This window comes from Ambystoma mexicanum, chromosome 14, assembly GCF_040938575.1.
Source record: "Ambystoma mexicanum isolate Mex_15411 chromosome 14, UKY_AmexF1_1, whole genome shotgun sequence".
NCBI classification, from domain to species: Eukaryota; Metazoa; Chordata; class Amphibia; order Caudata; family Ambystomatidae; genus Ambystoma; species Ambystoma mexicanum.
Genome location: NC_090940.1, coordinates 303,852,980 through 303,879,746, shown reverse-complemented (window position 1 = coordinate 303,879,746; position 26,767 = coordinate 303,852,980). Strand labels below are relative to the sequence as shown.

At 48.2% G+C, this 26,767-nt stretch overlaps 1 protein-coding gene across 5 annotated transcripts in view; it reads left to right on the top strand.

Annotated features, from left to right (window-relative positions):
* The window catches only part of FOXN3 (forkhead box N3), a 1,349,433-nt gene that overhangs the window by 888,545 nt on the left and 434,121 nt on the right, over nucleotides 1–26,767 (top strand). For 2 of the 5 annotated variants that reach the window (XM_069637432.1, XM_069637429.1), the window contains exons 1-2: nucleotides 19,201–19,469; nucleotides 25,642–26,207. In XM_069637432.1, the coding sequence (XP_069493533.1) occupies nucleotides 25,656–26,207 (552 nt within the window). In that variant the 5' untranslated portion in view covers nucleotides 19,201–19,469; nucleotides 25,642–25,655. Of the gene's footprint in view, nucleotides 1–14,839; nucleotides 15,263–19,200; nucleotides 19,470–25,641; nucleotides 26,208–26,767 lie in introns of those variants that run through there. The other 3 variants (XM_069637431.1, XM_069637433.1, XM_069637430.1) reach the window with 3 other exon arrangements.

Sequence of the window (26,767 nt, the reverse complement as noted above, 5' to 3'; positions counted from 1 at the left end):
TATCTAGTGCCTTGATTTCTGTGGATACAAATGAGTAAAGTTTATACTTGGATTTTTCATGTGGAGTTTGAATCCAGCCACGTATCCAGATTTCTTTTTATTAGCAGCTTCAGGGTTAGTCATTAGAAGCTGATTCGTTATTCTTGCATCTAAGAGCAAATCTGAGCAACGCTTGATGCATTCATTTAGAATCCAGTCTGAGGAATTAGTCAGTTTGCATTTGAGGATGTCAAATTAAATTACAGAATCCTGCAGTAGTGTCTTACAGTAGAGTGCTAATGTATTCCCCTCTATGGTTTCATATCATGATCTTGGTGCTAGCTTGTGCTTTATCAGTTGCACTGGAAAGCATTGAGGCAGGTCCAAGATCTTCTTCCGGAAAGTACCCTCTAATGTCGCGGAGATCTTCCACGATAGACATAGTGAGGTCTCTGCCCCATATGTTAGTATGGGGCACACTTTCTGCTTATAGAAGTTCAATATCGGCACCAGAGAGAATTTGCCATATTCACGGTGGATTAGTCACGCTTGAGTAGTCGAGATGTTTACCTTGATTTCAGAGCATTCATATGGTGTTCATCTGTCAGGCTCGAATTGATGTCAATGCCTAGATATTTTGCATTCAGTGACTGTAGCGGATTTGCCTTTGCAAGATGCCAGATGAATTTTTCATTTGGTCTTTTCTTTCCTTTATACTTTCCAGGACCAGAATTGCCGACTTGGCCGTGTTCATTTGAAGGCCATTTTGGTTTGTGTAAGTGTGTAGTAGGTTTAGCTTCTGCTGCAGGCCAATTTTAGTCTGGTTTAGTAAGATGAAGTCATCTGCATATAGTATTCGCCCTACTGTGTGGCCATTTATCTTCGGGCCGAAAGACGTTTGGTCATGTATAGTTTGTTTCATGTCCGATATGAATAGTTTGAAAAGTTCTGATGCCAAGGGGCATCCTTGTTTAAGGCCTTTTTTGGTTTTTATCTCTTTGGACAAGAGACCGTCAGAGTTTGGTTTTATCTGAATCGAGGTGTCTGTGAGCTAGTAGCTGGGAGGCATAGATCTTAACTAAAACTTGGAGCAGGGCAATTGGCCGGTAATTTTTTCGGGTCCGCCCAAGATCCCTTCTTAAAAATGGGAATTACCACCGATTTTCTCCACGAATCTGGAAGAAATCCTGTTGTTTCAATGACAGTGAATAATTTGATGCAGAAGGATGACCATTATTCAGGTGCCCGTTTAAGCATATTATTCATGAGGCCGTCGGGCCCAAGGGCTCTCGAGGGACTTGCTTTTTTAATGAGATCTTTGATTTCTGTTTTAGATAGTTGTAAATCCCAGGCATTGTTGGTACCTTATCACTGGGTGTGTCTCAGTATACGGCACTAAAGGATGATATCCACACTTCTTCAGCTAACGCATTTGTAGTAAGCCCTTTTTGCGCTGTAGTGTTGTCGTTCAACAGTGCCCACAAATGTCTTGAGTCTTTCGATGCCATAAGTAGTGGTAGATAGTTGGATCCTATGTTTCTTTGTTTGACGAGTTTGTGTATTGTTCACACAACCTAACTACGTCTGAGCGCTTGAGGCGCTGCCGCTTTCTACTTGAGGTAATCTCTGTGACATGTAAATATCTGGATTTCTAACTACATTGAGTCCAGCGCATTGACAGTTTCACAAGGCCATGATCGCGCTGCTGCATTTGAATCACTTCTAGTTGGTCAATTCGGCTTAGCAGGTTCTCCCTAGTGAAGAAATAATCCAGTGTGGAGCTGGACTGACCATTGCTCCCGGAATGTCACCAGTTATGTGACCATTAAGCATATGGAATTTACACTCTTTCAATTAATTCATCCAAAATTCCACCCTTGATTTGCTCTCCGATGACTGGTGGATCACCTTGCTTTGCAGTGTGTCTATTTTTCCAAAATGTGTGCAGTTTAAATTGAAATCACCACAGATAATTATTATAGGATTGTTGTGTCTGATTAGGCATTCATCTATTTCGCTCGTCACCATAGCGGTGAAGCATTCTTTTTTCCAGTCTCTGGGATTCCAGTATATGTTGTCTATAAATATCAATTCTTCACTTTCTGATTTGTGACATGGCCATTTGAGAGTTGTTAATGATTTGATTTATTTAATAATGTGAGACAGTTTAAATATAAACTTTACACATATATACAATAAGATGAGAGAGAAGGATAAAAGAAAATATTAAACAAGCAATAAAAAAAGAATACAATTAGGAAGAAATTTAAAAAAACAAAATCAAAAAGATTCAGACTAGGTTGGGAAGGTAAAGACCTCTCTTAAAAGCTTGCAGTTCTTAATATGTGGTTTCCAAAAAGTAGTAGATTATCCAAAAGGAAAAAACAGAACAAAAAAAGAAAAGCATTAGGAGACCTTGATAATCCTATACGATCACACACATGCAATTCAATGTGTTTATTCCCTCTGGGATCTGAGTCCTTCCCTTCCCCAAATCAAAATGTCTGCAGATAAATTATATTGTTTTCATAGGTTCAGTATCATGCCCAAATGTCCTAAAGGATGATAATGAACTCTTCAGATCATAGGAAGGAGGGGATAATCTGCTAACCCAGTGTTCTGTGAGAAGCTAGAGGTGATGAATACGCTAGATGGTAATAGCAAGAGACTTCTCAATATTCAGCCATATGCTATATATAGCTATGTGGGTTTTTATGGAAGTAGAGTTCAGGCTGTGATACCAGAACCATGGTTCTTTTATGTGCTCCAAATTATGGACCACTTCCCCATAGCATAGTTCATAGGTTTTAAGCATGGCCGGGCAAGCAGTTAAGTGGTGTATAGCTGTTTCATTAATGGAGGCGTTCTTGCAGATTCGACAGTGTCTTTCCTGCGAGGGTAGATGACTGTCTATCCATTTATTTGCCAGTACCGGTAAGCAGTCGAGACGCAGCAGAAGAAGGAAGCGTCTTAATTTACCAGAGGGACTCAGATTGAAGTACAGCTGTGGTTTCAGATAGATGTAAAGTCTGTATTTTATAAATTGATACTTTGTAAGTTTGCTCAGATGGTCATAGTTCTCGAGCCAGTCCCATAGATCTATTTGTTTGGAAAGAGCCTTCTTCGATGTGTCACTTACAGCTCTTAATGCTGGAATCCAGCCAATCTCCTTATGCAGGTTTTCCATACGGGTTTTCAGCTGATAGTGAGTCGCCTCCCTAGAGATTTCTTGTAGCAGTGATCTTAGTAAGAGGTTCGATGGTTGATTAGTCATCTTAGAATAGATCTCAGCTCTTTTTTTTAAGTACGGTAGCTTTAAGGGAGGTTAGCCCCAGTTCCAGTCTCAGTATCGCCATAGGGATGCATTGGGGGAGGTCCAGTATCCGCCTCCAAAATTGACCTTCAATGACTTGGAGCCAACTTAAGCTGGTGTATAGCAGTGCCTCCAATCCATATGTGACCATAGGGACCGAAATCTGCAGATAGAGCTGACGCACCCCCCACATAGTATAGCCACAATTTTTTGTTGCAAAACGATGAATTAATGCAGTTAATTGTGCAGCTTTGGTGATTCGAGCTTGTATGCACTTGGTATATTCTCCTGTGACATCTACCTCCACACCCAGATATTTACATGAGGGGGTGTATTTTATCTCAGTCCCCTGGATGACTAGCTTGGGTCTGGCAAATTTTTTTGCCGAGAATACCATTAATTGGGTTTTTTCTTTGTTAATAACCAAACAATTTTTAAGTGCGTATTCCCAGAGCGCATTGGCCGATCTAGAGAGGCCGCTGAATGTATGGTCCATAATGATCAGATCGTCTGCATAGGCGAGCACAGGACAGTGCTCGGATCCGATCCGAGGAGGGCAATTATGTACTGCAGATATCGCTGGAGGAAGATTGTATGTGAACACGTTATACAGGAAAGGAGCAGTAACACAGCCTTGTTTCACTCCACAGTTCTGTGGAACTGGAGCGTTCAGATGGCCTTGTGCATCTAGCTTGAGTTTAGCCACGGTATTTCGGTGTAAGGCTCTCAGATAGTAGAGGAGTTCTTCGGGACAACCCAGTAGTTTCAGTTTCGACCAGAGTTTATCTCGAGGAACTGTGTCGAAAGCCGAACGAAAGTCTATAAAGAGGGCGTATAAGGGAGGTTTCCCACTGGTCTTAGCTTCAGTCCTCAGGAGATCAAGGATCATCAGGTTCATGGAGGTTGTATAGCCTTTTCTGAAACCACTTTGGAATTGGTTGAATATGCCAGTTCTATCTGCCCATGTCTGCAGTTTGTCAAGAAGCATCGATGCAAAAAGCTTTCCTGTACAATCGAGCATGGGCAGTAGTCTGTAGTTTGCCAGTTCAAGTCTGTTTCCTCTCTTAAATACTGGAATCAGTATGGAAGTTTGCCATGAGGATGGTATATTGCCAGTTTCCAGTATATGGTCAAATTGGATCTTGATCAGGCTGGCCCAAAAATTGGGATTGCTTTTCAATACAGCATTGGCAAGGCCATTTGGTCCAGGCGCTCTAGAAGATTTTAATGATTTGATTTTAATAAGGAGTTGATCGTTGGTCACTAAGAAAGGTTTCTCAGGGGGGACCAATACACAGCTGCCGTGTTGGACTGAAGTTGTTGCTGCATTGCGTGAGGACAGGAATTCGGTCCATTGCTGGGCACCTATCAGATTAACCATGGAATGCTATTAAATTAATTGAATATTTGAATTGGGATTAGCTGGAGGCAAGGTTGTTGCTCCCAAATCTTTGCTGACCAAGGTTAACAGGCCGGATGATGGCCTTCCTTTTTTGCTTTTGCGTGCCGGATTAATGAATAGATCAAATCCTTCAGCTATCGAAGCATCAACAAGCCAAGTCTCCTGAAAGCAAAGAATATTGTATTTCTCAAATTGGAAGCGATTTGTGTTAAAAAGACACAATGGTGGCATCCAAACCCTAGTCCACAATATGGAATATTTACTATTATTCTTTGTTTACAATAAATATTTTTGCCGTGCATTTAAATCAGGGTGGTGTGGGATTACAGAAAGTAATGCCCCCCTCCTTGCCTATGTCGGAGGGCGATGGGGTAAGATATGAGTGGTTTATTTTCCTGCACGCCTGCCCATTACTGTCCTGTGGATCATGGCACCCTGGGTGGAAATCCTTTTGTTAGGCTGAAGTGCGATGTGCTATACCCCCTCTTCTGGGTTGAGGGAGCCTTTTGTGGCTACCTCCACACACACTTCGAGAGTTCGAGACTTGGTGAGACCCGCAGGTTCCTTTCATAGAATCTACCCGATTTTATGCTAGCTCATAACTAGTGTGAAAGTGGTGAAAGTTCCTGGATGCGCACCTAGCTCTTTAACTCCCATTGAGCAATGAAAGCCAGCCGCGCAGGGATGGAGCGTGGAGATCCAGATTAACATGGTACTCATTCCCGTGCTAATACTGTCCCACTTCCCCTGGTAGTATTGGTCCCACTGTTTGTCTGTAACAGCAGTAGCGGAACATCCATTGGTCACCCTGGCTACCATGTGGCAGCCGGTTACTGCCCATTTGGTAATATGGCCTACTGTGTTTTCTATTTGGTATGTCACATGAGGATAAATCACTTGCAGCACAAACAAGGGGGCTACAACAAAACGTATTGTTCACTTTTTGTACTTGGAGGAGACAAAGGAGGACCCTAGGCTGTGAAGGGACGGGCCCAGAGAGAAAGAGGCAAAGATCAATAATTCAGGGTGATAATTTCTGTAGGAAACTAGTCCAAAGTACTTGACATGGAGCAGCTGGGAAAGTGTGAACATGAATATGTAAAACTGTTCATGAATTCAGTGAGATAAAGCTGAAGCCATATCAACTATGTTGTGGAATCCATGAATTACACAATCACCTAGAGCAACTCCCCAAACACTGAAAATAAATGAAAAACACAAGCATAAAAATGAACAATATTGCTAGCTAAAAACCATAATACAATGGTTTAGTCGCAGAAGCCTCAGTCATCACTAATAAAACCTCAACTCTCTGAGTCAATCAAATGAGAGTAGATGGACAAAGGTATTTCAGATAACAACCAGCACATGCCACAACGCTACCCAGTAGCTATTCCTTTACATTCACCTCCAGTTCAGAGCCATTGAGTAATGCATTGTGGGTATAGAAATTAGATTAAAACTATGCTTTCTGAGCCAGAAATGTGTCTTTGTCCTATAGGGCACATTGTTTTATGCATAGCTCTATAAACCAAAGACCGGCCGCTATCAAGGTTGCAGACACCCTCATTCATATTTCACCGTCATTAGAGATTACCAGTGCAATGTAGTCTAACATCCTTGTGACTGGAACATTGGAGTATGTTTGGCAAAAATCATCAATGTTATGGTGGGTTTAAAGAAGCATGTAAAAGCAGTTGCACCTGAAATATAATAATAGAATAGACCATTTCATCCCACATTCCCCGACATAACTCCATCGGCACAGTCTCAGACTGTGGCGCTTTTAATACGCTCTTCCTCAACCCCAGAAATATTTGCACGAAAATGCAATGGTGACCTACAAGACTGCATTAAGCCACCAACCTTGAGGGGCCCTTCGATCGTCCATTTGCTGACTACTCACCACCCCAAAATGATCACATCACACATACGAGGCCAGAGCTTTGCTGTAGATATCCAATGGGTCTAGAAGTCTCTTCCACCACTCCCAACCCTGAACAAAAATCTATGATCACTTCTGATGAAAGTTCAAACCACACCCATACAGTTTTGCCTACTGGACATTCTCTGTCAACCAGGATCAGACTATCGGACTATAGCCCCAGATTCAGCTAAAACTTGGCCAACATTTGTTAGTCACAGTTTGTGACGTTTTGCAACAAACCATGTGGATGAATTCAACATTGGTAAAAACTACCATCGGCATGTTCTGTCACACAAAAATGTCTGATAGGTCCCATGGCCCTTTGTGAAGAAGTGCCTGCCTTGCTCTAGGGTTTTGGGGTGGTCTGCCCAAGGGGGCTGAGCACTACCTTTGCTATGTGACACAGGGCCGAAAGCATTTAGGTTTGGATCCCCTGACCTACCCCACAATTCCCCATGTGCTTGGCAGGGAGTTGTCACAAGGGTCTAACCATCTTCAGTATGGTTCCTTTAAGAGAACCGATTATGAGGTGCAGAGCCTTTAGTACCTGCACATTCCACCCACTTCACGTGGATGCAGAAATCATATCCAGAACCTCAGGAGAAGGGTGCAGAACCCGAACTAAGAAGGAAAATTCAAGCAGATAACCATTCACTTCACTGGGTCCCACAGACAAATACCTACGTAAACTAAGGGAGTCCTCCCTGAGGGCAGGGCCGGGATGTTGCAGGCAGAATGATGACTGCCAATGGAGAGGAATTAATCCGTCCCAAGCCCCACATCAAAACTGCAAGGGCAGGGGCCAGCAATACATCTCCATACCAATTACATAATGAGAAACACCTGCATTCCCTTAAGGCCCTATAAAAAGCATGGCTTGTGCCAGAAGGCTGTGACAGTTTGGAGAGAGAGGATGAGAGGGGAATGAGTGTGCTGGAGGCAAGAAGATTATTTTGAAGGTGTCTAGAGGTGGCTTGGAGGAGAGTACAGAGGTTGGTCTGTAAAATGGAAGGAGGAGGTGAAGAAGAGCAGGAGGGGGGAGACATGGGAGGTGATAGACCCAGGAGGCCCGGGAGAGAGAGAGTCCTTAGAGGTTTGGAGGGAAGAGGACCAGGTACCTGGGTACATAGCAGGAGGCATTGAGCAAAATGTAAGGTGGGTTGTACAACCAGGGGACAAGGGGGTGAAAGTGCCAGGGTAGAGAAAATAGGAAATATTGCAAGGAGTGCTGAGAGGCTTAGAGGAGTAAAAGGCGAGAGGGAAAGACTGAGAAGGCCGAGAGAGAGGAAGGCTGCCTTAGACACGCCAAATATCTGGTGGGCCAGTAATGGCTGGAGGAGGTTCGAGCAGGTGGGGAGGTGGCCAGGACGGTATAGGAGTTCAGAGTGAGGATGGAGTAACTAGTGAAGATAAGAAGAGAGAAGAAAACTCACTAAGAATCAGAGAATGTTGGAAGCGCAAGGATGACAGTGAGAGGGGTGGATTGGGGGTTAATCAGGGAACACCTGAACCAGAGTTAGTAGTACCTCGATCCTAAAGCTAATTTGCTAACGATCAGGCAGAGGCCTTGGTACCACACTTGCTAATTCTCAGCCTCCTTTCAGCGGTCACCAATATTTCGACTGCAATGGTGTGCGATCCCAGGACCAAGAACTTTCATAGCCAATGAAGAAGAGGAGAACACCCACTGGACTTGGGGAAAGAAGTGATGAGAGAAGTCATGGCACCAAATATTGTGATTATAATCCCATGTGGATTTCTGGGCAGCAGGACCCGGGGTTTGAAAATGTTGATTTCAGGAACTGACTTTTTTACATGTTTGAACCAAGGAGAAGTCATCTTGCTATCTATTTGTCATTAATTTCCACCCGAGTAGGAGCCATTCTGGTGTTTGCTATATGTCTCGTTGATATTCGGCTTTGTGAAGCCTCTCTTCCCTCACCCCTCCCGTTCAGCCAATCATCCCATGTCCTCTTTTCTTTTGTGCTCTGAACCAATGTTCAGTCAGTTTGAGTGTGTTCCAAACTACCAATAAATCAAGACATTAAATAGACTTCCCAAAACTGGAAACAGCTTCCAAATTGTTTTTTACTTGCTGGATTTTTTGCACATACTAATGATTTCCAATGGCAATCAGTTCATATTTTATTTAATTAGTAGATTTCCCTGTTTTTTATGCTGGGTATGTATAATCTATGGTTTAAAACCTGTATGCCCAAACTGGATATAGTAGAAACCACTTATAACTCATCAACTGCAATAGCCCCCTGGGTTGGCTTTTGTGGATGGCATGTACTACTTCTTGGTGAGTACATGCAGGTATTCTCGTCCAGCGGCAAGAGACAAGTATGTAGAAAAGAGGCACACTATCGATTGTTGGGTTTAAAATGACTTTGCAAGTTGGCATAGGAAGGGGGACTAGAGGAGTTTATTAGGACTCAGTGGATAGGCAGATAGCTCACATGTTTAGTTGTCACCGCTACCTTGCTGGCAAGGCTAAGTAGACTGTCATTCTTCGGCGGTTACTAAATTGAGAACCAGTATTTAATAAAAAATACTGTTGCAGTGTTTGCCACGTTGACAGTTATGTTCCGGGCACCGGGCGGGAGGCGGGAGGGAAGGGCCAAAGCAGTACGTGTTGTAGTTGGTGAAATAAAGACGTATTACATGAGCGCTCTGGTTCTGTCATATAAAATACTGTGTTGTGTGGCGCACAGCTTTGCGGGGGCTGTCCCTCAGTGAGGGACCACTTCGGCCCTGGCGACGAGGTCGTGCAGAGTGCGCACGGACCCGGGCAGCAGCAGTGAGCCGTGGTATGGCAGGCAAACGTTTGCCCAGGCCGCGGTGGTCACAGCGGTGCCTTGCCCAGCGACAGGCAGGAAAAAGCACAACAGAGGTCGGGGAGGACCGGGCCGTGGCGGTGTGTGCACATCACAGGACGGTGAGTGGAGAAAGGAGGAAAGGTGTCAGATGGTGCTCGTGCCTCACGTCGGCCATCTCCAGCCATGCCTCTTCCCCTGAAGCCCTCAGACAGACACTGGGAACAATCACGGTGCTTGTGCCTTATCAGACAGCCGTGTGGAAAATTGGGCTACTCCACAGTAATTTTAAAGGGCCAGCACACACCACGGGACCATGTCTGATCAGGAGGACCCTCAGGCCGCAAATCAAGACATCCAAGCACGGGGTCAGGACGCCCCACAGGCCACAGCCCCATATAGAATCCCGGAATCACTGGCAGTGCAATTTGCAGGAGATTTTTATGTGGCAGATACCAGCAACATTGGGTTGAGGTGGGCCGAATGGATTAGAGATTTTGACCTGTACATGGAGGCCACAGGGCCGTTGACGAGGAAAGGAAAAGGTGCTTGATCAAACTGGCGACGGGACCCGCGACATTGGACATCATTGAGGAAATGCCTGCGATGTTCATTGATTCAATTCAGGACCTAAAAGGTGCACTATCAGCTTGCTTCACCCCACACACCAACGTGGACTATGAACGCCACCTGTTCCTTACCACACAGAAAGCAAAGAGCGAGACCATGGACACCTATTTAATGCGTTTGAGGATCAAAATGAAACACTGTGACTTTGCAAATTATTCCAACACGGAGGCCCTGCATTCCCAAATCATCACAGGTTGTGAATCCCAAACATTCAGAGTAAAATTGCTCCAGAAGGCCTGCACCCTTGGTGAAATTCTGATGCTTCCAAGGGCAGAACTGGCGGTGGACACACAGGTTGAGAGTTTCAACACAACTACACTTGCAGAATCTGTACACCGGCTACAATATGACCGAAGGCAGGAAGAACCCTTTTGCTATTGGTGTGGGTATGAATATCCACACGAGGGAACATGTCCGGCGATGGGACAGAGATGCTCTGCATGCGGCGAAGAAGGACACTTGAAGTCTGAATGTCAACTAGCAAGAGAGAGAGGGCAAGACATAGGAAGCCTGCAGCCCGATACAGACCAAGACCCCTCCTCAAAGCGCCACAAGCATCTGGAGCGACTTCCCAGCAAAGACCCAAGGACCATGAACCAAAGGAGACAGAATCAGGAGATGACAAGCAGAGGAGAGAAGGAACACGCACACGACCCGAGCGCAGATCAAGATGCCACGTGCGTTATCTAGTCGAACAGTCCCCCTCTGACACTGACATCAGCTCATCAGAGGGTGAACAGCAGAAAAGGGGCTACGCCTACTCATTGGGCAACTCGACTGCGACAGAGCCCAGCCCGACACTGCTAATGGGGCTAAATGAAACACCAACAGAATTCTAATAGACACAGGTGCTACGGTAAATGTAATAAGGGAACAGATATACAAAGAATTACTGGATGCTCCAAAACTGAGACCATCAACAGTCGACATATACCCGTATGGAGCAACATCTCCCCTAAGGTGTCTAGAATTTGAAAGCACATGCCGCTACAAGGCGCAATCAAAGAAAGTATTCATACACGTGCTTGCGACAGAGTGAAAGTGGCTGCATAATCCGCTTTAGAACAGCTGTTGACATGGGACTAATACATTTGCTATACAAACTAATGGTGCACAAATACATTGGCCCTGTGCACATGATTAAAGAACTATACCCGGACCTATTCAAAGGGATAGGCAAACTGCACAACAAACAAATCAGACTGCACATTGACGAAGAAGACCCGCCTGTAGCACAACACTATAGGAGCATATTGGTGAATATCCAACATAAAGTAGAGGACGAACTGCACAAGTTGATAGAACAGGACATAATAGAACCAGCAACAGGCCCCACAACATGGGTCTCACCCATTGTTCTGGTTCCTAAAGAGGGTTCAGATGTCATCCGGCTGTGCGTAGATATGAGGAGACCCAACCAGGCCATTAAGAGGGAGAGACACATGGCGCCACGTATCACGGACATGATACATCTGTTAAATGGGGCCAAAGTCTTCTCCAAACTGGATTTGCAAAAGGGTTACCACCAACTAGTACTGAGTCCATAAAGACGGAACATCAAGACATTTGTCAGGCACCTGGGCTCTACAGGTACAAAAGGTTGAGCTTCGGTGTGTCCTCCGCCGCGGAAATCTTTCAGGCGGAGATCCATGTCATTAAACATACCCAACTGTATAAAGTACAGTGATGACATTCTAATGTTTGGGGCTGATGGAGGGAAGCATGACGAGACTCTGTCCAGGGTGTGCATGGCGCTGGAGGCGGCAAACCTTACCTTCAACCAAGAAAAGTGTGAATTCAGGAAGGGCACGTTGAAATTCTTTGGCCACATATTCTCAGAAAATGGCATGATGCCGGATCCAGACAAGGTCACTGCACTCAATGAGACACCACCACCTACCAATGTCTCCGAACTGAGATTGTTCCTGGGCCTCGCCAGTTACTGCACGAGGTACATCAAAGACTTCACCATGGTCAGTGAACCACTTCGGGCACTGACTAACCAAAATGTTACGTTCAACTGGTCAGAAGAGTGCCAACAAGACTTCGCAACGATTCGAGAGAGAGTAGCTTGGGCACAGAACACGTCTTACTACGACGCTAATCGCAAAACAGAATTGACAGTGGGCGCAAGCCCAGTGGGGCTGGGTGCTATGCTGGCCCATATCGACCCAGTAGATCCTAGTCGCACACACATAGTTGCCTACGCCAGCCAAAGCCTCTCAACTACGGAGCAGGACTACTCGCAGGCCGAGAGGGAAAGTCTCGCAGTGGTGTGGCTGTGCAAACACTTTGATCTTTTTCTCTATGGCAAGCCGTTCAAAGTAGTGACCGACCATCGGGCTCTACTATTCCTTTATGGCAACCCCTGGGCCAAAATGTGACCTCACATCGCCAGGTGGGGGCTCAGACTACAGGACTACTCATTCGAGATAGTACACCGGCCTAGCAAAGAAGAGAATGCCGATGACTTCCTCTCCCGCCATCCAAGCAGTGGCTGCGCCCCTGAACCAATGGTAGCGGACTGCTATCTCTGATATTTAATCCAGCAGGCAATACCCAAGTGCATTGAGCCAGCTTACCTTGCCCAGGAAATTGAGGCAGACACAGCATGCCAGATAATATAGATCGGGACAGTGGAGGAGAGCCAAAGAAAGGGGTCGCCTCGAGTCGGAGGACATAGGGAAGGAAGTAGACAGGCTCCAGCAAATGAAGGAGAAGTTGGGTCTCTCTGAGAACAACATATTGCTGAAAGGTCACAAAATGGCGATTCTGGCATCTCTAAAACAGAGAATGGTGGAACTAGCCCAAGAAGGGCACCGGGGGATCGTCTCGACTAAATGCATGCTGTGCCAAAAAGTGTGGTTTCCCCAACTAGACTCTCTGGTAGAGGAGATCCTGAGAGAGGGTCCCACCTGCTGCTTCATCAAACCTAATTGGCACCCTGAACCACTATGTCTGTCATATTTACCACAAGGCATATGGGACGCAGTAGCTGCTGATTTCTTTGGACCGATCGAAGCGGGGAAATACGTGTTGGCAATCCTGGACGAGTACTCTCAACGTGCATCCTCGACCGCAGCACATTATGTCATCTCTGTAATGGACCGCATCTTCACTGCCTATGGCATTCCCAGGAAGGTAAAAACAGACAATGGGCCTCCCTCCACTGGCCAAGACGTTGCACGGTTCAGCAAATATATGGGATTCCATCACCAGAAAGTCACGCCATTCTGGCCGCAGGTGAATGGCATGATCGAACGCTTCATGGCCAACCTCAAACAGGCACTGCAAGTGGCCAAGCTCATGGGCCAGCCATATGAACAAGTGCTTCACCAATGGTTGAGAGACTACAAGAGTACACCTCACAGCTCCACAGGGAAAAGTCCAGCAGAAATAATGTTTGGGAGTGACGTGCATACCAGACTACCGCAGCCTAGCCCTCAAGAGGGTGAGCAGCCGAATGATAACGAACTGAGGGAACAAGATCGAGTGGCTAAACATTGAATGAAATAGTACGCAGATGTCCGAAGGAAAGCTTGAGAGTCCCAGCTTGAGGTAGGGGAAGTGGTAACAGTGAAACAACCACAGACACACAAGCACACGTCTGCATTCAAAGATGAACCATTGATCTTCATGGAGAAAAAGGGCTCCATTATTACTGCCCAAGGGGACCATGGACCCACCACTCGAAACTCCTCGCACTTCAAAAGGTTTCCCCTAACCAGCCCCAGGAGGTTAAGTGAAGAGTCAAGATCGATTGAATGTGCCTCAGACGACCCTTATCAAAGAGATCGAGAAGACCCGGACGCTTGTGGTCTGGAAGACGGAGATGGATCAGAGGAAAGATGTTGCTTGGGAATGGCGAACTCAAGACCACACAGAGCGAGGAACAAGCCTAGACGCCTCATTAAAGAAATGGGCTGATCAACATCACCAGGGGTGTGGCTAGGTCTGGAAAACACCCGGGGCTACGCTGATGTCGGAACTGTCGGGAATGGGGGCTAGCTAGACTTTTGGTTGTAGCTCCTGAGATTCTATGGGGGGAGGGGGAGGGAGGCTACAACCAAAAGACCACGGGCTATAACCCTCTTAGCCCCCTCCCCCCCCCCCAGCAAGGCCTCTGGACATCACGTTAAGTTTATGGGGAACCCCTGTTGGGTAACTGTTTAATTTGGTGTGGGGGGGGGGGGGTGTCACGTGGACAGTTATGTTCAGGGGCACAGGGCGGGAAGGGAAGTGACGGTGGGAGGGAAGGGCCAAAGCAGTACGTGTTGGAGTTGGTGAAATAAAGACGTATTACATGAGCGCTCTGGCTCCGTTTTATAATTGCTGCGTTGTGCGGCGCGCAGCTTCACCGGGGGCGTCCCTCGGTGGGGGACCGCCTTGAGCTTAGAAAAAGGGAATAATCAGGCATGAAGCGCCAAAAAAAACTATTTTGTTATTGTACATTTTCGGCAATGTGCAGCAGAAAAGGTGAGTTTGTCGTCCGATTTGAGGGAGGTCAAGACATTCAGATTCTACAAATCAGAACTTCAGCCGCCAGTTTCCAGAAAAGTTCCTTCTCTTCATGTAGCCCGCCATGCGGTCACCTCCGAGAAGGGTTATACAGTCTGAATCAGCTGTTCCCGAAGTTTACTTGAGAAAAACACTGGCCTTGTTCCTTTGTCCGCCAGTAGAGGGCGATAGATGGCTTGCTCTGCCCTTGCTATGGCTGCTTTGCTGTGTTTTCCTTGGGTATGTAGAAGGCAGTCACAGTTGGCCAGAGATAAAGGGGCCATTTGTTTAGCTCGTGGCCAAGACATTTTTTTCTCCAAAAGAAAGAACTTGCAACGCAGTAGTGGGTGTGGTTTTCAGCCAAGAAGGCAGTTTGCGGCTGGGTCTGAACGACAAATGGCCGGGAGATAAACACCCTCCCCCTCTTATCTCGAGGCCTGAGGGGGTCCCTGCGAAGTTCCAAGGCAGCTCGGTGCAGGAGGACACCCTCCCCAACTTCCTGCTCTCTAGCATGTCTGCTGGACTCGGGGGTAGCAAGAAAGCAGCTCTGGGGGCACCCTGAAAACTGGAACATGGGCAGTTGTTCGGCAGACAGCGAGAATTATTTGAGCTCTCGGAGGAGTTTCCCGCAGCTTTTTAAGACACGCGGATAGGGTGTCGGCGCGTGTCTCTGACGCTCCTCGGTGGTTTCAGAGGTGAGTGACGTGGCCCCTTTACTTGGGGTCTGGGTGGAGCACGGGTATTTACTCACCAGATTCTCACCCCTTAAAAATCTAAGTCGCAGAATGGGCCGCTGAATATATTTTCCCTAGCCTTTGAAAATCCATCTATTCAAGTGGGAGTTGGAACTACCACCGCGCTATTTATGACCCCAGCGCATCTAGGTTCTAATGCTGTTTGTGTCGTCTGTTTTTCTGTGGGTTTGGGGACTGTTTGGGATGTGAAAGAGGGAAGGAACACAGTGAGGGTTGGCTAGCTGTGGCGCTGGTTAAGCTTGGCTGTCACATTGTGTGTAGGTTTTTGGACAGATGGATGTGGGACGGGTTGTAGCTAGGAGGCGTGTCAGCAAGCTTGAGGGTGGGGAATCTAAGAACGGCTGTAGGTGGAGTGGCTAAGGAGATGCATGGATGGGGGGGGCACAAGCTTGTGAATGGGGAGCCTAGGATTGCCAGTAGGTCGGGTGGCTGAGGTGGTGCATGGATGGGGAAGGACACAGGTGTGTAGATGGGGAGGCTAAGATCAACTGCGGGTAAGGTGGCTGAGGTGGTGCATGATGTGGAGGCTAAGAGCACCTGTGGGTGGAGTAGCTGAGGTGGTGCATGGTTGGGGTAGGGACACAGGCTGGTGGATGGGGAGGCTAAGAGCAACTGCAGATAACATGGCTGACGTGGTGCATGGATCTGGAAGGACACGTGTGTGTGAATGGTGAGGCTCAGAGCAACTGCGGGCAAGGAAGCTGTGAGGATAGCTCAAGGGCAACGCATTTTTCTTGAAAACAAGACAACCCTGAGCAACACAGGTTTGAATCCCAGTCCCGTGCTTAGAGACTAGTTTCCGTTATTTAGTACGTAATAAAATATTAATGAATGTGGATGTGGAGGTTAACAGCGCCAGTAGGTTGGGCGGCCAAGCCGGGGCATGGATGGGGGAAGCTAAGAGAAACTGCAGGTAGGGTGGCTGAGGCGGTGCATGGATGTGGGTGCTAAGAGCACCTTTAGGTTGGGCGGCCAAGCCGGGGCATGGATGGGGGAAGCTAAGAGAAACTGCAGGTAGGGTGGCTGAGGCGGTGCATGGATGTGGGTGCTAAGAGCACCTTTAGGTTGGGCGGCCAAGCCGGGGCATGGATGGGGGAAGCTAAGAGAAACTGCAGGTAGGGTGGCTGAGGCGGTGCATGGATGTGGGTGCTAAGAGCACCTTTAGGTTGGGCGGCCAAGCCGGGGCATGGATGGGGGAAGCTAAGAGAAACTGCAGGTAGGGTGGATGAGGCGGTGCATGGATATGGGTGCTAAGAGCACCTTTAGGTTGGGCGGCCAAGCCGGGTCATGGATGGGGGAAGCTAAGGGAAACTGCAGGTAGGGTGGCTGAGGCGGTGCATGGATGTGGGTGCTAAGAGCACCTTTAGGTTGGGCGGCCAAGCCGGGGCATGGATGGGGGAAGCTAAGAGAAACTGCAGGTAGGGTGGCTGAGGCGGTGCATGGATGTGGGTGCTAAGAGCACCTTTAGGTTGGGCGGCCAAGCCGGGGCATGGATGGGGGAAGCTAAGGGAAACTGCAGGTAGGGTGGCTGAGGCGGTGCATGGATGTGGGTGCTAAGAGCACCTTTAGGTTGGGCGGCCAAGCCGGGGCATGGATGGGGGAAGCTAAGAGAAACTGCAGGTAGGGTGGCTGAGGCGGTGCATGGATGTGGGTGCTAAGAGCACCTTTAGGTTGGGCGGCCAAGCCGGGGCATGGATGGGGGAAGCTAAGAGAAACTGCAGGTAGGGTGGCTGAGGCGGTGCATGGATGTGGGTGCTAAGAGCACCTTTAGGTTGGGCGGCCAAGCCGGGGCATGGATGGGGGGAACTAAGAGAAACTGCAGGTAGGGTGGCTGAGGCGGTGCATGGATGTGGGTGCTAAGAGCACCTTTAGGTTGGGCGGCCAAGCCGGGGCATGGATGGGGGAAGCTAAGAGAAACTGCAGGTAGGGTGGCTGAGGTGTTGCATGGACGTGGGTGCTAAGAGCACCTTTAGGTTGGGCGGCCAAGCTAGGGCATGGATGGGGGAAGCACACGGTTTGTAGACGGGGAAGCTAAAAGAAATTGAAGCTAAGGTGGCTGAGGTGTTGCATGGACCTGAAGGCGAAGAACGCCTGTAGGTGGGGTGGCGGCGGTGGTGCATAGATGGGGAAGGACTCTGGTTTGTGAATGGGGTGTCTGCAGTGAGTTGTGACTTTGGAGGGTGCATGGTTGATGAATGGGAACATGTGTGAATGTACAAGCTGCAGGGTTATACATGGGGCGGCAGTGATGTTTTAGCAAATAATTAACCAGATGGAGGAGTTCTGGATTGTGAGGCTAGGATGGGGCTGCGTTTATGGATGCTGAAGGGGCAAGGGTTGTGGGTGCAGATTGAATGGAATTTGTGATTGGGCATCGGGTTAGTGGGTCTATGCCTGGGTGGTTTATAGCTGGTCTCTTGCCTGACCCATTATTTTAAATGTCACTCCTCAACACCCTCTCATTAACCATTACCCTTACATTTGACTCCATGCCTTACATGACCCCTCCTTTTGAACACTCCCTCACTGTTGTCCACTTTTTCTGACTCATTCTTATCCCCTAAATAGGACTTTATTCGCATACTGTGGACTCCTTCTCTCTAGCTCATTGTGCTGAGTGCAACATTTGACACCTTGTTTTGACTCCTACTCTTAAAGGGAGATTTCAAACCCAGAAATGGGAGCTGTTGCAAAATTGCTGAATTCTCATTTCTGTCTTCCATCACCTGCCAAATGTTGTTGGGGGTCTAGGGAAGTAAGATGGCTTCAACGTGCCCCAGCTTGCTCACCATGCAGCGAGTAGATTTCAGGCATTGCTCCTGGGGCAGCAAACACCTCCACTCGAGCCATCTCTCCTCTTGGCGCTGCACTGCATAGAGTACAGTGGAGTCCCACGATACATGGGGTCCATTTATACACATAGCACTTCCACCCTCTCCATGTCATGCGTTCCTGCCCACATTATCTCTCCCGCGCCCTCATCCCAACCATCTACTTTGCCCCTCCCTACCACTCCTGAATTTTCGGTCATACTCCTCCTTTGCCTCTTTGACAGGCAAAAGTGCTTTCACATAATAACCCATGGCAGACGGCGCTATACAAATGCAAGATAACGTAACATCTCTGACCACTCTCGCCGGCTCCTTACATTTGATCCCTTTGACCCTTCCATCACAATCCATTTGATCCGATTTTTTACTCTTCCCCCTGGCTTACAATCCCCCAAAATATACTACACCCTCATCATTACCCCCAAGCTTCCCTCCCTTTAACCAGCACCCACCCCACATAGAAGCCCCTTCCTTACCTTTGACTCCTTCTCCCAGCACCCCACCCCTTCTTCCCTACTCAATGTTTGATCTTTGCTCTGCTCCTTTTCCCACCTTTGACCTCTCGGTTGGTACCTTGCTCTCTGACCTCTCCCGCGGACTTACCCAAGTCCTGATTCCTTCCCCCAGAACCAGGTCCATTTAGGACTGGACAGACCTCCGGCAGCCTCCTTCCCGACCCACCCTCCTGTCAAATTAACCTCGGTGATCTCCCGCGCGCGCCATCCTTGCCATGTACCCCTTCCTGTCCACCTCGCATTGCCCATAAACGCTGCAATGTCCGGCTCGCGCTCGCCCTCTCGTTGACCATATGTCATTCCTTCCCTCATCCTCGACCCTTCCTTCCCTATCAGCCCCCTTCCGTGGTTGACTCTCTTTGCCCTCCTCCGTTCCATCCTATGACCCCCCACTCTCCCTCCCCCCCCCCGCCCCAGACTGTGCTCTCACTCTGCAGCCTCTGCTGACGCCCAACCCACGCCGTCTCTCTCTCTCGCTTCTCTCTGCTCCCCTCCCTCCCCCTCGCCTGGTCATGTGCTGCCTTTTTTTGTTTGCAGTGGAAACAATTTCTCTCTCCTCCTGTAGCGCAGGCTGGAGGGACGGAAGCCCCGTGTGCTGGCTGTGTAGAGCAGGGCAGGGCAGGGCGCCCTGGAGGGGGGGACCGGGGAAGCTACCCACACGCCGACGAGCTCCACTTTGTCTCTGCACCGCCGGGGCTCTGGGAGCATGCAGGGCCGGAAACTTTCAGCAGTCCTGACGGGCAGCCAGAGCCCCTGACCCCTCCCCCTTCACACGCAGGCACGCGGGGTACACACTGCCAGGTAAGTCCACATTGCCTCTGCTGCTTTGGGAGGGCAGGGGGCGCGAGGAGTGCCGTGTGTCCCCCGAGACTTGCTTTACCAGCTGCACAGCTGCGTGCCGCCTGGTGTGGGCAGTACCCTGGCTTCGCTCTGCCCGACTTTGAAATGCGTTGCTGTGCACAGTCGGGTTGCTGGGTGGGCTAGGGGCTATGCATCTGGAGGCCTGGGCCCTTTTGGGGACGTGTGATGCCGTCAGCGTATTGTCTTAGCGTCGCACGCGCCGCACGGTGCTTGGTGTGTCTCGCGTCCTACTGGTTGCCGTCTCATAGACTGTGCTTGGCGGCTGCCTCTGTCACAAGTTGTGAAAGCGGGCACGGGTGTGTCTGCGATGGTGTGTGTGTGGGGGGGGGGGGTAATGTATCGTGGACACATTGCTTATCAGGCCTATGGGCACGCATGGTGCGATGTGGGCAGTTGAATGTGTCAGGCTGCAGGATTGGACGCGCCTCCCACATTATGGAGGACGCACACCGTGCAGAGTGGGCAACTCTGCTACAGGCTCGGGTGTGGGTGCTGCCTTTCGCAAGCTGCGCAGAAGGGAGTGCTTTCTCTGCAGGATACGGGGCTCTCTGCCCAGGTCGGTGTCTCTTTCTGCCACACCGTGTGTGCAGCGTGGAGCGCTGTGGGTATCGCCCGTGTTACAGGTGAACGCCAGCTCTGCAGGGTCCCTTCAACAATAAACAAGAAGTTGCTTTCGTGCAGGCTGGGCCAGCGCGCCGGGTTAGGACATGGCAGCAGTTATGAAGGTATGCCACTAATGGCACTGCATAAGAGCACTCTCCAGTCTCCTAGCAACAGCCCAGACTGACTCACTGCTCGGCCAATCAGCATTTCCTGGTCTTTTTTTCCTACAAGTACAGTAGCTGAGAGTGTTGAAACGTGAGCTTCCCCACTCTGCCGAGCCTTCCTCTCCGCCTGGTCGTTCTGTCTCTGTGGCAGAGCCGCGGGGCCCTCCAGCCCTGTTGAAACACAATGAAACGGGCCGTATATGTCACATAACCGCCCGGGAGTGCGAACGCCGCCAGCCTGGCACAGCTATTTATGTACTTGGAGCCTGTATTGTTTCGCAAGCCCTGCGCGAATGACGTGGCCTTCGTGGAGTGCAGGCCGGCGCAACGGCGAGTGTTACCCCGGAAAATGCCACCCGCCTCCTTTAATCCAATGGCCCCCTTTCTAACTGCTCAGAAGGAGCGCTGAGTTATGGGGTCTACAAGTTTCCCAAGTGACCCTCAATCGCAATTTGTAACTGCTTACGTCCATAGGGCACTTTTGGGCATGGGCTTGAGTTTGGTGCCACAGTGTGTGTTTGGAGGCAGCGGTGTTCATCGCTGCCGTAAATCCCCCCGCCCCCTTATTGCGCCCTGGGCCCTGCCTGGAGTCCTGTCCATCTGATGTTATCACATGCCTCCGTGTCACGGGAGCCACCCTGTTCCAGTCAGGCCTTTGTCCATTTGAATGGATCCAAGACACAACTCTCAAAACACAATGGAAGCTCAGGAGTCGGACCGAGGCATGGTCCCCCCGTTGACACGGAGGCGCCAGTTCTGTTTTGAATGCTTGTGTTGACTTGATGGCTCCATGTCACCAGGATAGCACTTAGCAATTAGTTCTGTTGGGCTGAGCCTAAGGTACAGCTCCAATGACGCATTTATCTAATAAAAGAAACCCTGGACCGGAATGTGGGTGCATTTGCCCAGGGGCCACCTGGCTCACTTTTTTTTTTAAATGAACAGTTGCTTGACAGCCCCAGGGTCTTCTGGATAGTGGCCTAAAAAGTGGCAAGAGACTGCACACTCTGCCGAATTCACGGCCGTTTAAATTAAAATGTAATCTTGCATGGGTAATGCGTCTAGCCTTTAAGTGTTTGTTCCCAGGCGGCTCCCTCCCTCACACTGCTTTAGGTAGAGATCTATGTGGGCCCACGCGTTTTATTCTTTTTGTATGTGGCTAGTGCAGTGTCCAGTGACCATATGCACATGTGTACTGCGTGCAGTGCTACCTCATAAATGTTCAGACTTCGCTTGAACTAATCTGCTAAAAATCCCAGATTAACGCATTTGCATCTTCAATAGGGCCACTGGTGTCTAATAGTGCCTGTTGGTGTGTCTACCTTGTATAACCTCCCTTCTTTTTTCCAATGGGCAGATCTGGCTGCATTTGGAAGAATCCCCCAACTGCAACTTGATGCAGTAGAATCTATTGCAACTGGATAATCCACCATGGTTTGCCTTACTATCCGTGCATTCATTAATTCATTCATCCAGGCCTTTATTGACCCCCAGCCTGCTGTTAGCGATGAACGACAAACAAAATTCAGATAGTGAGGGCCAGGAGGCAGTGCGCGCAGAATTGGGTGCCATCAATGAACCAGAATCTCTCATAGGGAAGTCGGAGAGGGCAGAGCTGGGAACCAAACCAGGTCTCCATGTGGTTGGGCTAGGGCGGCCTGTTGATCTTCCGTTTCCTGTGACTTTCTAAGACTCTGTGTGAATGGGAGTGCATCCGGGCACACAAATTCACAGCATTGCTGCAAGATGCTGCATGTCTAGGGTGGAGAGTGCGCGTCAGTGACCGAGAAGTGCTGCGCATGCTAATGTTTGCCAAATATGACTTCATAGTCACCATTAACTTCTGTATGTGCTGGGACTTGGGGACAGAGTGTTCTAAATGTCGAGCCGCTCATAGTTATACCGTTTGACCATGTGGATGGCAAAATCGCTTCTTTTTTTTAGCGATCAAACTAAAACCGAACTCCTTATGCGTACAGCATTTAATGAGGAGAGGTTCTGAGGCTGCTTCTGCATGGATGTTTGCCTATCTGGTGATGCTGTTCAATTGGCAGTAGACTGAACACCTTTTTTTAACTGCACAGTCCATCATGTGGTCCTGCACTGCTTTGTGTACCCATGGAGGGGAGGGGAATTTGGCATCATATTGAAACAGAAGAATGGAAACTGCTAAGCTGTGTGGTGGGCCTACAGATTGCTGACATGGTAACTAGGTTGTTCTCCTGTGCCCGGCAATCCTCGGAGATAAAAACATCCATCCACACTGCATAGCTTTTAACCTTCTCAAAAAGTTGCATCTACTTGTAGGATGGACCAGTTTATTTTAGGGAAGTTGTACTTGGAGGATTGTTGTTGGTGGTGCGCGTTGACTCTGAACGGTTATCCGCCTTGGTCTAGGTTGCCTTGGGTGACACGTCATTGATGGAGAGGGCACTTGAAGGAGCATTGCGACTGATGCTAGCTGGACCATGCATCTTGCCCTGACGGGGGCGTCGTCATTGATGCCTATTGTTGTTGGAGGATTAAGAGCATGGAGGCAGGTTATGTTGGCAGGAGCTTTGTTGGCTATGCTTGTTGGTCTCGGAGGAATGTTGCTCTTGACGCAGCTTTTACTTGAAGCCACATTGACGCCTACTTCGTAGTTCTTCGTAAGTGATGCAGAGTCTACGATAAGGAACGCTGTCATTGATGGAGGCTGCACTTAGCGGTATATCCGTACCAATGCAGATTATTCTTGGAAGGTTTTCAATGTTGACACATAGTGCTCCAGGTACGATTTTGAAGTGGGATTATTTTACTGCCTATTTTTTTATTTTAAAGATGGGATTCAAATTATTTTTTAGGGAATACAAATGCAAATCCAATTCCCAATGGGAGTATTTTATAAGCGAGTGAAAATATGTTTTAACTGGAAAACAGAAATGTTTTTGTTATTCCTTCACATTAAAAGATACCTGTTTACTTCTTCTGATCGGACAGTAATAATAGCAGTGTTCTCCTGTGGTACTACGTGCCCTACTGGCCCAATCCCATCCATGGAGCTGTGTGGGTGAAAGCAGGGACACGTGACTCTTTCCTATTTATCGTTGGGAGTATATGTACACCCTATTTTTATTTTTGGGGAGTATGTGCCTATTTATAGGGGGTAAAAGCGGCCGATACACCCCTTTTCTGAAGGGCTGTCGGCGCATGTTGTATTTGGAGGTGCGCCAGTGCCGTCATTGGTTGTCTTAGAGCAGCCATCGGCATCTGCAGTTTGGATTGGATGCAGCATTGGCATCAGTGCAGGTTGCACTTTGGGGAGCCTCATCGTCGATGGAAGTTGTTTTTTGAGGAGCATAGTCACTGATGCAGGTTATACTTGGAGGAGCACCGAGAGAATGGAGTGTGTGTCCCTCTGGGATGAGACTGGCAGATAAGCAAATTAAACAGAAAGAGAGCAGCATGTTGTCATAGCAACACTGCAATTAAATTACTTTTCTGTCTGCCATCATATAATTTTCCTGTTTAGGAGCTCCTGGGACCTACCACTTACTTCCATTTGCAGACGCCGTCAGAGTTAAGTTCAGGGGACTCGATAGACGGTGCACAGTGATTTTTATTTTTTATTTTTTATTTTATTCCTCCCTGACCTAGTACGTGTGTTGGCAAAATACATATCCAGTGTAGCTCCAAACGATGGCACACTGACAAGTGACCATCTGTGCAAACGCACCTGGCCATTTCTATTCTAAACGAGGTCGACTCGAGCCTTCACCCTTTGTGATACTATTAAATTAAGAGCCAGTTAGTTTGTTAAAGAAGAGCAAATTGGAAATTCTGCAGTGATATGATGATATGATAGGTTATTTATAACGCGCTTAATACCCAGAGGTTTCTAAGCGCAGACCTGGGGATCGAACCTGTGTTGCTCCGTGTCTTGCTTCCAAGCTGAGCATGTTGCGCCTGAGCTATCCTCCCGAGACAATTGACCACTGAACATTGCCAACATAAGAGCAATCGCCTTTTCTTTCCCAGCGTCTCCCCTACTCAGGCCAAAGTACTGCTGGTTCTTTTTCTACACCTTGACTGACCGCTGGGTACAACTCCCCAGTGTTCTTTCCTACATATGCATTCCATACCCGCCAACTGGCCCCAGGCAACCAGGGTCACCTGCACCCAGTTTATTGTCAGCCAAGAGCTGTCTGCCTGCTGTGACCCGTAGATCAATGCTCGAAATATGAAAAGCGAAAGGACATGTCTCTGGGGCAGGCTGGCATCTGATGCCCTACTGTGGAGGGCTATAAGGTTTCCGTGCCAACCAAGTATGCTGCTGTTGTAGGTTGGCACCGCTGTCAGTTACACACGACTTCCTCCGTTATAGTAGTGCTTGTGAGAAGGAAAGGCCCTCTCTGCTTTCTGTGTACCTTTGTCAATTACTAGTGGGTCTAGTCATAGCTTGACCTATGCCCTCAGCCAATCACCCTTCTTAGACCCTTACTGGCCAGACCCATTGTTGTTAATATCTGTAATTTCGGAACCTCCCTGGTTGTTTTCTTTGTATACATAGTTCATTTAAGTTTTCAGGAAACGTAGTGGGCATTTTTTTTAAAATATATTTCTTTAAGGTGGAAGTGCTCCAAAGCCGCAATAACATTGTTGCTACATAACTCCCACCCACTAATCAACTTTCCCATTGACGGATGGTGCTGTTGGTATTAAGTTGCTGTTATGGAATGGCTATGCTTAGCTAACAGTTGCGCAACTGACAGACCCAATGTCAAGTTTCCTTCACTCTGTACCAATTCATTAACTGTGAAAAAAACGGCAAAGAAAACCTTGCTTTGTGTGGTGGCTGTCTGGTGTTACTATAGAAATGCATACCCTAGGTAAGAAAGGTGGATGCACGTTTGCCAAGCTCTCTTTTTAGTGCTGTAACAGAAGGTGAAACCCTAGAATTCTGTGGGGACCCTGGGCAACGTGCAATGAGGGTGCCCACAGAATCCCCCACCCAAACACATGCACCGTTTTTCAGCAATTGTGGGGCACCCTGTGCTGCAGGGGTGTACTTGATGCCACTCTCACCCTTTACTGTCACTGTTATTGCTTGCCATACAGCACTTTAGTTGGTAATCAGTTTGGTGAATTGAGCTTTCTTTTAACAAGAGTGGGTTTAGCAGTCTTTTACCAAGCACAGTGGACTGTCCGTTGTAGGGCTTCGAGGAATAATTTGACAGCTTTGCTTTCTAAAAGTAGGGCGTGGACAGAACATCTCAAATTGTAGGTGGAGTACTTCCCAGCATGTTGTGAATTGGGGTGCCTGCATACTTCCATGCCTTAACATGTCTCTTTTCTGGCTTCACTAGGATCCTCGGTCTAAATGGGTCCCGTCATGCCTCCCAGCAAGAAGCCAGAGGGCACCGGGGTTAGTGTTTCCAGTGGACTAAGTCAGTGTTACGGGGGAAGTTCCATCTCGAGCGCCCTGCAAGACGACGAGGATCTGGACTGCTCCTCCTTGCCAGCCATCACACGCGACAAGGAGAAAGGGGCCATGGAGGATGAGGAGCTGACTAACTTGAACTGGTTGCACGAGAGCAAGAATTTGCTCAAGAGCTTCGGGGACACGGTCTTGCGAAGTGTCAGCCCCGTCCAGGACGTGGACGAGGATACGCCTCCCTCCCCGGCTCAGTCGGACCTGCCCTATGACGCCAAGCAGAACCCCAACTGCAAACCCCCCTACTCTTTCAGTTGCCTCATCTTCATGGCCATCGAGGACTCGCCAAACAAGCGTCTGCCAGTCAAGGACATCTACAACTGGATTTTGGAACACTTCCCCTACTTTGAAAATGCCCCCACTGGGTGGAAGAACTCTGTGAGGCATAACCTGTCCTTGAACAAGTGTTTTAAGAAAGTGGACAAGGACCGCAGCCAGGTAAGGCTCCTCATGTTGTGCCATCGCGCTCCAGCGATCCAATGACCTTTGCAAGTGCATATCCATGCTGTTGTGTACTGTATTCTGAAAGCTGCTTGCTGGTCAATTTTAATTGTGGCTTCTGTTTCCGATTTTGGCACCTTTTGGATGGGAAATTATTGGACTGGTTTTGGTCTTTATATTATCCAGTACAGCCATTTGTTCCACATTTTCTTACTGAGTTTGAGAAAAAGGCTTCTGTGCTCATAAATCTGAATTGAATGGGTTAGGTCGAAAATAATTGGCTTATTGTAAAGTTAACATTTTCTATTTTGATGTTTGTTTGTTTATTGATTTATAAAGCGCACCTTTATCTGGGCGGAGGTATCTGTGCGCATTTGCAGAAGTTATGACTTGTCATGAATACAGAATGGTAACAAGGCATATACAGTGAAGTACAGAGAGATACTGAAGCACATGCTAATGTACAGGAACATAGGTTACATTAGAAAAAGTCAAATCTATACAGGGTAGTATAAAATATACTACAAAGTCAGTATATACAGAGTCAAATAGCAGAT